The sequence below is a fragment of the Topomyia yanbarensis genome, chromosome 3, assembly GCF_030247195.1.
Source record: "Topomyia yanbarensis strain Yona2022 chromosome 3, ASM3024719v1, whole genome shotgun sequence".
NCBI lineage: Eukaryota > Metazoa > Arthropoda > Insecta > Diptera > Culicidae > Topomyia > Topomyia yanbarensis.
In genome coordinates, this window is record NC_080672.1 from 420094199 (window position 1) to 420108901 (window position 14703).

At 37.2% G+C, this 14703-nt stretch overlaps 1 protein-coding gene across 13 annotated transcripts in view; it reads right to left on the reverse strand.

The window, feature by feature from the left end:
• LOC131693824 (syntaxin-1A) overlaps nucleotides 1–14703 on the reverse strand; it is a 252502-nt gene that overhangs the window by 85868 nt on the left and 151931 nt on the right. For 10 of the 13 annotated variants that reach the window (XM_058981985.1, XM_058981994.1, XM_058981992.1 and 7 more), the window contains one exon: nucleotides 231–341. The exons of the other annotated variants lie outside the window; for them this stretch is intronic. In XM_058981985.1, coding sequence (XP_058837968.1) covers nucleotides 231–341 — 111 coding nt within the window. The remainder of the gene's footprint in view (nucleotides 1–230; nucleotides 342–14703) is intronic. 13 annotated transcript variants of the gene reach the window in all.

Here is a 14703-nt window from a genome sequence, read left to right on the forward strand (position 1 = left end):
CAAAAAAACACACATCGTAAAGAAAAAGCGTAATCGTCGTCAAGCGGGCGATTAAAAGTTGGAGCGGGGGCGAGTTTCGATGGGACACATAAAGGAGAGAGGGGTGTAAAATTCGAGGATATCACCAGGTATCGCAGGGAATCGGGTTCCAAATAAAAATGAATGAAACGAAAAAAGAAAAGAAGAGAAAAAAAAACACACATTAGTTAAGAGTCGTCAAGTTTACTCACCCGGCGGGCTTTGCTTTGATATTTAAGCGCTTTCTTTGTGTCTTGTGTCGCTGTTTGGACATAATCCATTGCGTGTTCAACATGATATTCTATACGATCAATCATTTCGCCCTGTGTGTGAGAGGAAGAGGAAGGCAACGTAGAGAAGAGACGGTTTTAAGGTTTATTGCGCTTTTTTTATTGTGTTTTGGCTTCTTTTGTTTTGCGAGGGTGTGAAATAAAAAATCATTTATTTGTCGATTGGCGTGCTTCCTACGTTTGGTCCTGCCAAAGGGGGGTACATTTGAATCCTTCCGATAAAAGAGTGCTTTTCCGTAACAATTTCACCAGCGTGGGAAACAGTGGACCGTGGAAGGTAATTCCAGACGAAGACCGCAAGGTATTTTTGTTTTCACAGCAACATTAAACTGTATATAGGATTGTTTTCCCCCCAGCAGCTGCGAATATCGATCTGGGAAGTGTCGAAAGTTTGCTTTACAATACACCGAGGGATGATACACACTTACACAACGGTATTTACAAAAGTTGTGGCAAAGGCGGATAGAAGAGCAGGAGACAGATAGATGATGGCAACGGATTCGTTCAGGGAATGGTTGTTGGATTAAACTGCGTTCTGCAAGGCTTTTTCTCATTTTATAGATGGATGTTAAGTTTAAACTCACCGCAAACAATTCAAAGGAAACGTTTGGTTGTACAGCTATTATGAATTGGCGTGAACTACCATACGTCTCCAGCGAAACAAATGGGATAGCATATTAGCCCGAATGTAGACTAAACATAAATTATTCAAACGCAATTTTAGCTCGCGAGAGAATATATTATACACTTTCTTTTAACTACTTCACGAATCAATTAATAATCTCGAAAAATTGGGAAAATAATCCAACTAATTATTCCCAACAAGAAGCCTCTCCTTTTCTTAATAGGTTACATACCTTTTTGAGAGAAAAATTTCAAGAAAGTTTTGCTTTATGTAAAGGCATAAAGCAATGATTTCATTACATCAAAGTTATAGTATTTTGGTAGTACATTTTTCAGTAAAAAAAAAACAAGTATTAGTTTATAAAAATATATTGATAATTGGTGGAGTTATGGCCTTTTCCCCGAAATTCTTTTTAAAGAGACTTGCGGCGATCACGATTAAACCACGAGACCAATAGATCAGTATAGGAGTAATTCTAGTACCTTAACGATCAGTTGATTAATTATTAATTTTTTCCTGCATTCGGGAACGTTATCCCTAAAAAAATCGATGCTTTACGCTTCAAAAATTGTATTAAAAATAGTTATCTAAAAAAAAATTTATCCGGAAAAAAGAAATTACTAAGGAACGAAAAAAATTAATTACGATCAATTGAAAAAAAAAAAACTGAAGAAAATAAGTCGAGTGGTTTTTCGGCAATCCTGATCACGGAAAAGCCACTTTTAAAAAAAAAAACGACATTTCGAGATAATTCTCTTAGTAAACGAAGCACGCTTTGAAACACTGTAACTTTCCATCTATTTCTCGGAAAATTTGGGAAAATATTCTCAAGGAGTTGTATTTTCAGATAAAGTGATGAAAAAAAAATTCATTTTGGTGACAAATAAAAGGTATTTTCACAGAACCAGTTTTTTTTTTAAATTTCGTTCTCATTTCGTCAATTTTTGACCGATTTCATTATAAACGGTTTTAAAAGATCCGGAATATAGTCCAGTTTTAGCGTTCGAATCCGTTCCGGAATCATTCAGATTCCCGCGTGGAATCCCAGTGGAGTGACGGACGAGTTTTTAAAAAGAAAATCTCATAACTGTAAGTAGAATTTTTTGAATTGCCCAACATAATTGAACCTTCACAGTGGATATGAATTAGACCAAGCTTGGTCATCGGAAGCTCCATGGATTTGAACCAAATTTGGAGGAATTGTTCATATAGGGCCAATATATAAAAATCCAAATTTTTGTGTCAATTGAACCACCCCTCGGGGTCATGGAAGCACCCCCCGTTTTGACAAATTTCCAAAACCCTTGATTTTCTTTTGATTATATCTCCGGTTCTCTTTACTCTAGAATCAAACCGTAGGATGGTTTTTGAAGAAAATTGTTCAAGGAATCTATAAAAAATATCAACTTTTGGCGACCAACTATGAGATTTTTCCAGTTAAATATTAAAATCAATACACATATTTTAAATTTGAAAATTCTAATGCCATCGTGTTCCTCGGACATTTTTACATAAAAACACTTATAATCTCAACATAATTTGAGCGCATACTGAGATACACCGTTTTGAAGGGAAAAACTCGCACTAAGATTACTTATTTTTATACGCTTTTTGTACAGTTGTTTACGCGGCTTTCGCAATTAGCACGGTTTTTGATAAATTTTTTTTAGGCACGGATTTTTCAATTAAAACTGCTTCTGCTTTCATTCCAAGTCCTTCTGAATGCAAAGAACTTGATTTTTGAAAAAGTGCAAAAGGCGGATCTTGAAGATTTATTCTGACATTTCAACAATATGGTTGTTTTTGGTACAGTATGACTGAAAAGACGCCAAATGTCTGTGTCTGAGGCCATTTTGAATACCAAGATGGCTACTTTCGGTTCAGTGGAATTCTGATATGAAGAAATGGCCTGTTGGTCACGTTTTTCATACGACAAATAATTATATGTCGTTTAATACCAACGTTTCGAAGGTCAACGCCTTCATGTTCAGGGCGAAAACGGTAATACTTTTATCATAGTCAAGTTATTTTGGACATTTAACCCTCAAAAAGGCGACGGGTCTCTGAGGCCCGGCTAGTTACAGTTCTCTAGTTTCAATGAACTAGAAATTTTAAATACAAATGATCGAGCGTTTTCGGGCTTTCGATTCTCTCTGATAATACGACAAAAAAAAAGTTTTCATTTCATTAGGTCTTGGGAGCGATGCTTCTTGAAATCACAATTTTAGCTTGCCCTTTTGAGGGTTAAACAGGAAACACAAAACGCAAATCTACAACAGAAGAACCCCGCGCACATCCCAAGCAGACTGGGTATTTAAATGTCCAAAATAACTTCACTACGATAATACTATTACCGTTTCTTGCCCTGAAGATTCGAAACGTTGGTATTAGACGAAATATTGTTTTGGTCGTATGAAAATCGTAACCAAAAGGCCATCTCTTCATATTTTTTATTCAGATCATTACACTATTTACAATTCATGGCACATACATTATACGAAACAGCTTAAAACATAACCGAGTTCCTTAGTTGACAGATCATTTTCTGCATCTAAAATATAATTTACATAAATAATAAATATCTTTAGAGCCCTATATTTCACGTCTGTCCTGCAATTTTTCATCTCTGGTAATTGAAGCGCACTAAATGTTAATGTTACTCTTTCCTAAAATTAACTCTAATCGTGGAAGAAGTTAGTCCCATAGATGTTTTATGCTGTTGCATTTTGAGAGCTTATGCTCTAGGTTCTCGACTAAATTTGGACAATACTGGCAACATGGACTGCTTATTCGATTAGATCTATAGATAAGCGCGGCACAAGGGATCTTGTTATTCACTAGCATGTAATACGTTAAGCGTGCTGCAGATGTAAATTTTTTATTCGTAATGTTCGTCCATATTTTATTCCACAAAATATTTGGATATGACTGCATTATTTTTGGTGTTTGGAGCTGCTCTCTATAGTGCTCATGAAGTGATGCTGACGATGGAATATCCTCAGCAATGTATGGAAGGTGTTTGGCGATAAATTTCAGACTAGGACATAGGGCTGGCATTCCAGAGGGATTTGGAGGATTTTTTAGCTGACCTTCAAAAGAAAGAGCGAAAGGTGTATGCTCCAATACTTTGATGTATCTGGAACATAGAAGTGCCTTACATTTATGCACAGGAAGATGCAAATTCAGTCCGCCCCTTGATATAGGCAGAGCCAATTGTTCCATGGGTACTCTGTGGGGATGACGGCCCCATATGAAATTTCCAATTTGGGAGGTCATTTTAGCCACGTACATATTTGGAATAGTAATCACAGATGCTAGAAACCAAAACCTAGAGGTTATATACGTATTTACCAAAATAATCTTCTGATGAAGAGTAAGTGTTCTTGGCTTATATATCCACATCAGTTGTGATGTATTTCTGATCGCGTTTTTCAATTTGAATTCAATAGTTTATTTCAACGAATTAAAGTAACTCCGGGAATATTTACTAAATCTTTTATAATTAGCCATGAGAGAGTGCCATCATTACTTATTAAAAACAAAGTAATTGACCTTCCTACCATCGAGCGGAGTGCTCGAAAACCCAATGAATATGGGTATCTTTGGAACGAGAATGATGAGTAGGAGCCAAATATCGATGTCTGAGACCATTTCGAAGACCAAGATGGCCATTTTGGACCAGTAAAATTTTCAATTACACCATAAACGTGAGAATTTTTGGAGTAGCGATGCTGAATCGATACCGAATGCCGATTCCGGAAGACACGTTTTAATCCAAGAGTTCTAGTTCTTCTAGTTTAGTGAATATCTCATTAACTTTAATAATACATTTTTTTCTCTTTTTTTATTTCGACTATGTTAGTCACATTTTCTTGTTTACATTTTAACAACATTCAATTAGCTAGAGATTACTGGGTAGGGAAAGTTATGAAAATTACATCCATAGTACTCAAGTGAGAGCAAGGATGTGAAATAAACAGATCGGAAAACTAGAAGTGTCAGGGTCATTAGAACAGGCTTAATATCGTACGGGCTAAATCTTTGTCTTCTGTTAATGAGGGTCGAGCTTAGGCAGTAGAACTACGAATCACCCGAGTTCACTAACATGTGTCCTGGCATCGATAGACGTGCCCATCTTTGCCGTGACAAGCGACGTAATACAGTGAAGACCCTATTTCATTATTTCCTCCGATTTTGTCTGCCCCCGACTTTGCCTGTCCCTGATTTTGTCAGCTTTTTCATAAGATTTTGTCAGCCTCGCATGAAAATCTGTACGATGAGCTCTAGCAGACGAACCAACACAAATTTGAGTATATCCATTCATGAGGACATTTTTCTTATCTTGAAAATGTATATTTTTGTTTTACACTGGATATTTATACTAAATAATCAGAACAATCTTGGAGAATTCCACTGAATCGGAAGTCGCCATATTACTTTAAAAATGGCCTCAGACATCGATATCTGGCGTCTACTTGTCAAGCCCGTTCCAAAAATACCCATGTTGATTAAGTTTTAGAGAATTCCGCTAAACCGGAGGTCGCCATCTTTCAAAATTGAGTCAGTCAGCAAACTTTATTGTCTACTCGATATTTGGCGTCTACTCGTTAATACTGTTCCGAAAACAACCATAGTACGGGCCAAATGAAACTTCAAGATCCGTGTTTTCCTTTTATCCAAATATCTTCTAAGGAATTAGAATAAAAGTAGAAACCATGTTTCTTGCATAATCCGCGCAAAGAAAACTTGTTCAAAATTGTGCAAGTCCATTTTGAAAACCAGGATGGCGGCTTCCTATTACCATAAAGCAGTGAAAATCACCATCAATAATCGTGTTATCGTAATGCGGGTGGTCAACCGAAGACGGAATTTGGTGATTGATGCCATTTTAAAACCAAAATAGCGGTTTTCAGTTATCAAAAGACAGTGAAAAACACCATCAATGTGGATGTCAATTGAAGGGGGTGGTTAGTAGAAGACTGAAACGGACCATTGATGCCATTTTGAATATCACTGAATTCCGGTTAGACATGTGCACCACCGGGCCACGCCGATACTTTTTAAGAGACGCTGACTTGCTTTTACCAAAGGAAGACCTGAAGGTTCACTCAGCTTCCGATTACTCGCATTGCTTCTGTTGTATTTATGTTGAAGACACCGCTCGCCCAAACTTGTTACCAAATTCATGAATAAAATGCCATGAATTCTGAATAATTTTTACGTAACGAAACAGAACCATGAACGAAAATTATTTGTTTTATTAGTGTGTTAAATTTTCTTCCGTAACGCTTGTATAACGCTTTTACTTGTGGAAATTATTGGATTTTTGTGAAGTTCATTTAACGGTTTCCGCTATGTGACCAAATCGTTTTTGTGTCCATGAACTAGTTTACAATTTTATGAAATGTTGACTCGTGATTATATCCACGAATCTTTTACAGGAATTGTTTACAATCAAACTATTCGACGTAACTGATTCATGGTTTATTACATCTTGATCGAGGATTTGAATTATACCACAAAACTTAAACAGTCTTACAGTTTTCTCATGAACAATTTCACGAAACTCGAAATTAAATTCATGCCATGTGAACGGGTTCATGATTCCCGATCGTGAAATAGTTTCCAAATTCATACACATTTTTATTTTCATGAAATGTGCAATTTTGGACATGATTTTAATATTTTTACATGAACAATTTAACGGAATTCTGGCTATTATTCACGGATTCGTGAACTAGTTATTGCGAAATTTTTAAGTTTGATTTATTTGTGCTCCGTGAACTGTTTCATAAAACATTAGTTGTTTATGTCCAGCTGATAGTGACCAATAATAGGTACGAGTAATAGATATATGAAAATGATGTTTCTAATACTCCTCACAATAGAAAAATTGTTATTTATTAAATAATGTTTAGTGTAAATCCGATAGTCAGCTCAACACTGCAATGTTACGATAACGAAAATTGCTATTGCTATTGAAATCATGAACATGAACCATACACGAAAAATCCAGAGTATATTCCTAAATAAATTATCACAATAATACGAAGAGAATTTCCGAAAACCATGACTAACCTATTAAAATCATGAACATGGCTCGATTACCGGCTATTTTAATCTTTATGGTTAATACAAATCAGGCATCCCCTAATTGTGAACTAAAACATAAGAAAACTTCACTATTAGCAATCCTACAACCAATTCGAGTGTAACGCCATGCTTTTTTGGCGTGAACTAATTTTGTGGAAAAAAATGTGTTTTGAATTCGAGGTTCATTATTCATGAGCTTGGATGCGATACCCGTAAACGATTCATTTTACGAAATCGTGATTTTTTCAAGAATTTATGAACAGTTTCTTGTACGTAAACAATATTTTTCGTAGGAACTTTGCACAACGCTGGGGCACTGTTGTGGCGGCACAAGAGGCTAAGTCTCTGGTCTTATAAATTATCCGTCTTGTGGTCGAGCCATAACCAGGAAGGATTTTCAGTGTCAGTAGAACCAACCATGCACGTTGCGAAATCTGTCGATAAACACCGGAGCGCCGCCGCCGATAGGTACGAAGAGCGTGACACCACCAACGTCATCGCCTCCTGGCAAAAATTTCTCTTACTGCGCCGCCGATAAAAAAAATACAGCGACGCACATAACTACTTCCGGTTACCACAAAACAGTGAAAACCATCATCAGTATGGGTGTCATTGTAAAGAGGGTAGTCAGCAAAAGACCGAAATTGTTGCTTGACGCAATTTTGAAAACCAGGATGACAGCTTGCAGTAAACACAAAACAGTGACAACTAGCATCAATATGGGTGTCAATTGAAAGCAGGTGGTCAATGGTCCATTTATGTTTTTTTACTGATCACCTTTCAAATGACACCCATATTGATGATGGATTTCACTGTTTTGTGATAACCGCAAGCTGCCATCTTGGTTTTAAAATGGTGTCAATAATGAATTTCGGTCGTCTACTGATGACCCCCAGTGCAATTGACGACCATATTGATGATACCACTGTTTTGTGGTAACCGGAACTCCTCATATTGTTTTTTTTTTAAATGGCGTCAATCACCAATTTTCGTCTTCTGCTGACCACCCGCTTTACAATGACACCTGTATTAAGTGGTTCTCACTGTTGCATGGTAAGCGGAAGCCGCCTTCTTGGCATTCAAAATGGCGTCAAAAGTCAATTGCTGTTTTCTACTGATCACCCCTTTTCAAATAATTCCCACGTTGATGATGGTTTTCACTGTTTTGAGATAACCGGAAATCGCCATCCTTGCTTCCTAAATGGCGTCAAAAATACATTTGATTCCATCCGGAACCGGTACCGGAAATGCCATACCGAAGTCGAGGAAGCTGTATGATTTAATGAACGTCGCATTTCGTATAAATATATGAATATGATAGAAAAGTATATACATTTTCCAGTGGCCAAAGATTGGTCTAATTCATGACCATTGTGGCGGATCAATGGAAAATAGTCATATGTAGGCCAATCCAAAAATTCTACTTACTTTAGATATTTCTTGAAAACTCGTCCGTCACCCCACTCGGAAGCCGTATAACCTCACAGGGGTTCCGAATACTTCCGGAATAGGTCAACAGATTCAAACGCTAATAGAGACACAAAAACTGGACAAAATTTCAGATCTTTTGAAGCCGGTTCCATGTAAATTGACGAAACGAGAGCAACATTAAAATAAAATTTTCAGAAAAGTACTGTAAAGGCTAATCAATAATCTCATAATTGTTTAATATCACTAATATTCTCCCAAATCAGAGCATAAAGCCTTGCAAAACGGATCATTCTTCCTTAGCAGGAGGGGTACGTTTCAATTTCCAATGCTGTCGGTCAAACGCGAATTGGACCTGTTCAAGTTCTCTTGACTAAATTTACACATCTCCGGCAACCAGGTGAGTTGTGTATAGTTGACAGAAGATGTTTGCTTTATCTACAACGATAGGTTGATAAAGGAGCATGATAGGAGCTTTCAACAGTGAGAAAGAGACAGACAAAGACACACGACCATTCAGTTGATACAGGTTACAGGAGACAATAGACTACTATATCGAGTTTAGTTTCTTACGATAGCTAAATACTGAAGGAAGACACTGACATGATTATGTTTAGGGCCATCAACTGCCATCGTTACAGAGAAAGAAAACACACACAGAGAACATTCCGTCGATTCTACTCGGGCGTTAGTTTTTCAGCTGTCTCACAATTGTCCGTGGGGTTTGTTCGTTTGGCGTAGTAGTACATAGTGTGCGTGTTAAGCCTCCAAAGTAGCGCTTGAGGATCAACGCAAAGTCCTGTGACGGCCCAAACGGTCGTCATGTGCTGTACTGCTGCTGCTGCTGCTGCTGCCGTATCCAATCCCACGGTTAGGATATGGATTGCTTCATTGCCTGTCCACTTACGGTCTCGCTAAGACCAGGTAGGTAGAAAGGTAGCAGCTGTATCAAACAACACCATCGGACCGGGTTTTAGCCGGTGCGGTGGTATTGGAACAGCTAGGATTGGTTTGTTTGGTTACTGCCTAGATCTAAACTAGTTGACTATGGGGAAAATCTAGAAACATTGGGGAAATGTAGGGAAGCTGGCATTTTCAATTGCAAATGTTAGAATCGATAGTGCAAAAAACAGTGAATAACTGCAGAACAATTTAAGCTACGGGTGTTTCAAAAAAGAGAATCAAATATTATAAATCTCTATTAACCGTCGAATGGTTTGAATTATTTCATAGTTTCGAACGATACATTTTTTAATATCGGCAGCATATTGTTGTATTATTTAATCACCCAACTATATAAATCGATCGGATTTGTGCTATATAAACGGTAAGTGTTACCAAAGGATACAATAAATGCAATAAAATCTACCACAATTCTCTACACAAGGTTTATTAGTTGCTATGGGGCAGTATGGAAGCGACGGCATCTCTTTATTATCGGATACTAAATGAATATGCGGACAACACACAATGATAAATAGCGAGTGAATTAAATTATACTGAAAGAGCCATTTGTGAGTGAAAAAAATATTTGTCGGTGTGAATAAATTGAAAGTTTCGGACGTGGGCTAGGATGTTTCTCGTAATATGATATTTAATGGAGCCGTAATTGTTGGATTGAATACATATCTTACAGCGTATATTTTAAATCGCGCAGTTTATTGTTTCTTTAAACACCTTTATCGAACAGATCTATTCGGTTTGAATTGTTTCGCAAAAAAACGTTGCTTTTCTGTAGTCAATCATTTAATTCGTCCAAAATTCAGATTAGTGACAAGTAAAAATCCAAAACTACGTAGCTCTCCAACAACTGATTTCTTTGCGTCGGAAACACTTTTGTGATTACCGAAAAACGGGACAACATTTATCACCTTTCGAGAAAAAATGCAATTTTTTCTCGAACTGAAGTAAATATTATTTCGCCTAAATTTAAAATCAATGAAGGCATCAATAAATTTGGAACGTTATTGGCATAGACAACAGAAATGTTATTGTTTTTTTTTTGCATACTTTCAGGTGTTTTCATAGCACAGCTTTGTGACGTCCATAAGAAAGAAACAAATGACTTTTGTTAAACTTTTTCAGGAAAATGTCCAAAATTATAAATAACCAACAAAAATCATTTGTCCATACTGTCGTCGCTCCGGGTGTTTTCGTGATCACTATTTATTTGAATTTTTTGCATATTTGGTATGCGGACTATCATCCCAATATCATCTTTCATGATGTCTGCTTCTTTGGTGGTAAAGTAAACTAGCTAGGTGCAACGAAATCCGGTCATTGTTGGTTTAGCAGATCAAATAACAGTTTACGGTTTAATTGTGCTGATTTTTTATGCGGCAGTAGTTTTTGACGTAGGACTTACGTCTTTCTTTACTATACTGGGTGTCATTTCAAAATTTTCAAAACGGATGCGTTACGTACACTTTGAACCTTAATAACTTTTCTCCTACTAAAGGAATTACTAATATTGTTTCATAAATCGAAAGGAAAACGTTCAACGCTTGCTATTGATACCTTGTTTGCTATGTAAAACTTGTTTAAAAAGTTCAAAAACTACTTTTAATGCGAATCAACATTAATGCTAGAACCTATAAATATGGGTGTCACAGTTTTTCTTAAAGCCAGACGTGTCTAAGCCACAGAGCAGAACACACGTACGTGTGCTGCTCAACGAGAAGCTGCATTTGGACTATCAACCAAATCATAGCTACTGCCTTATTGCTGCCAACCAAGAACTGTCGTCGCCCTGCGTGAAATTCATCGCTCTCAGAAGTGGACAGAGTTACTAATTCACAAGCTGCTCTTCCAGTGCCTGGTCCGTGAGATTGCACAGCATTTCAAGACCGATCTACTCTTCCGGAGCTCGGCCGTAATGGCCCTCTAAGAAGCCAGCGAGGCCTGCCTGGTTAGTTTGTTAGAAGATACCAATCTGTGCGCTATCCATACCAAGCGAATAATCATCATGCCGAGCGGGAAACGGCGAAATAATATTCACAACAAACGGTTCTAATTAGGACCACAAAATCGTTCTCAGAAGAATTACAATTGAAATTTCCATTTCGTGCTTTGGAAAATAACTTCCCTCTTATCGGGTTAGTTATTTTCTACAATAATATCCAAAAAATGTACGATAAAACTAATAAACTAACCAATTGGACGGAAGCAAGAAAATACCTACAAAAATTTGAGTCAGAAAAGTGACATTGACGGAAAAATGCTTCGATCGTTTCTAAGTGTTTGGCAGCTGAAGATGCCGATTTGTTTTCCAACGTCAATTATTTGCGCTGTGTTGTACGGAACAAACATATTTTTGCGCGATTCGTTGGGAAATAATCAAAACAATTGTGTAGTAGATTCCGTAGATTTTACCGTAAATTTTGATAGATTTTGTAAAAGCATTAATTAGCCTGCTTTGATTGGTGGTTTTTGATAATCTTTCAAAAACATTAGTAAATGTGGCAACCCTGCTACTAAGCGAAAGCTACACCAAAAAGAATGATGAAAATATTTCCATTTGTCGCACAAAAGGATGGACTTCCATCTGCACTAAGAAGTTTATAAAAGAGATCGCATTGCGATATACAATGCTCATTCGGTGTGAGCTGCGAAAGGGGAATGTTCGTGTATGTACGCAGCAGAAGCGAGTTCGGGCAAGGTTCGAATCGTTAGAAAGGATTCTCGTCTGGTATCACCAAAATAGTTATCTGCAAACCGTTCTTTTTAGGATGAAAACATAATGGAGAAAGAAATGAATTAGAAAGATCCATTTAACAACTTGCATTGAGTTTGCGCCTGTCAAGTCTGCTGTACTTTATCAGTGACACATATAAACCAATGTTTATCGAATTAATCTACAAACTACTAAGCGAAAGCCACACCAAAAAGAATGATGAAAATATTTCCATTTGTCGCACTGAGAAGTTTATAAAAGAGATCGCATTGCGATATACAATGCTCATTCGATGTGAGCTGCGAAAGGGGAATGTTCGTGTATGTACGCAGCAGAAGCGAATTCGGGCAAGGTTCGAATCGTTAGAAAGGATTCTCGTCTGGTATCATCAAAAATAGTTATCTGCAAACCGTTCTTTTTAGGATGAAAACATAATGGAGAAAAAATTGAATTAGAAAGTTCCATTTAACAACTTGCATTGAGTTTGCGCCTGTCAAGTCTGCTGTACTTTATCAGTGACACATATAAACCAATGTTTATCGAATTAATCTACAAACTACTAAGCGAAAGCCACACCAAAAAGAATGATGAAAATATTTCCATTTGTCGCACAAAAGGATGGACTTCCATCTGCACTAAGAAGTATATAAAAGAGATCGCATTGCGATATACAATGCTCATTCGGTGTGAGCTGCGAAAGGGGAATGTTCGTGTATGTACGCAGCAGAAGCGAATTCGGGCAAGGTTCGAATCGTTAGAAAGTCTTCTCGTCTGGTATCACCAAAAATAGTTATCTGCAAACCGTTCTTTTTAGGATAAAAACATAATGGAGAAAGAATTGAATTATAAAGTTCCATTTAATAACTTGGATTGAGTTTGCGCCTGTCAAGTCTGCTGTACTTTATCAGTGACACATATAAACCAATGTTTATCGAATTAATCTATAAACCCGTAGGTTTTCGCAAATCTTTCAAGAACATTAGTGAATGTGGCAACCCTGCTACTAAGCGAAAGCCACACCAAAAAGAATGATGAAAATATTTCCATTTGTCGCACAAAAGGATGGACTTCCATCTGCACTAAGAAGTTTATAAAAGAGATCGCATTGCGATATACAATGCTCATTCGATGTGAGCTGCGAAAGGGGAATGTTCGTGTATGTACGCAGCAGAAGTGAGTTCGGGCAAGGTTCGAATCGTTAGAAAGGATTCTCGTCTGGTATCAACAAAAATAGTTATCTGCAAACCGTTCTTTTTAGGATGAAAACAAAATGGAGAAAGAATTGAATTATAAAGTTCCATTTAATAACTTGGATTGAGTTTGCGCCTGTCAAGTCTGCTGTACTTTACCAGTGACACATATAAACCAATGTTTATCGAATTAATCTACAAACCCGTAGGTTTTCGCAAATCTTTCAAGAACATTAGTGAATGTGGCAACCCTGCTACTAAGCGAAAGCCACACCAAAAAGAATGATGAAAATATTTCCATTTGTCGCACAAAAGGATGGACTTCCATCTGCACTAAGAAGTTTATAAAAGAGATCGCATTGCGATATACAATGCTCATTCGATGTGAGCTGCGAAAGGGGAATGTTCGTGTATGTACGCAGCAGAAGCGAGTTCGGGCAAGGTTCGAATCGTTAGAAAGGATTCTCGTCTGGTATCACCAAAATAGTTATCTGCAAACCGTTCTTTTTAGGATGAAAACATAATGGAGAAAGGATTGAATTAGAAAGTTCCATTTAACAACTTGCATTGAGTTTGCGCCTGTCAAGTCTGCTGTACTTTATCAGTGACACATATAAACCAATGTTTATCGAATTAATCTACAAACTACTAAGCGAAAGCCACACCAAAAAGAATGATAAAAATATTTCCATTTGTCGCACAAAAGGATGGACTTCCATCTGCACTAAGAAGTTTATAAAAGAGATCGCATTGCGATATACAATGCTCATTCGATGTGAGCTGCGAAAGGGGTTCATGTATATACGCAGCAGAAGCGAATTCGGGGGCAAGGTTCGAATCGTTAGAAAGGATTCTCGTCTGGTATCACCAAAAATAGTTATCTGCAAACCGTTCTTATTAGGATGAAAACATAATGGAGAAATTTAATTTAATCCATTTAATAACTTGGATTGAGTTTGCGCCTGTCAATTCTTTTGTACATGTACCAGTGATTCATATAAGCAAATTTTTATCAAATTAATCTACAAACCCGAAGGTTTTTGCAAGTCCTAGAAAATCAGTGAATGTGGCAATCTCATTCGACATGAAATTTCCGTAAACATTCATTCAAAAAGTGCATTGGTTCAAATTATCCATGAATGTCATATGATATGCCCAAGTTTAGTTCTACGTCAACACCGCGGTTATGTCCCGGACATTACCCACTCCTAGTTTTTTTCTGAAAAACTTTCACCTAGGGTTTTTCATAATGTGCAGCTTGCATACAAAACCGACGACACTTGGAAGTCTGCTTGCCATAGATACACAGTGTGGTTTCAGCATAGGATGTACCATGTTCTCCAGGGTTACAAAGGAAGGAATTGAGCAAACTGACCGGCTTCTTAC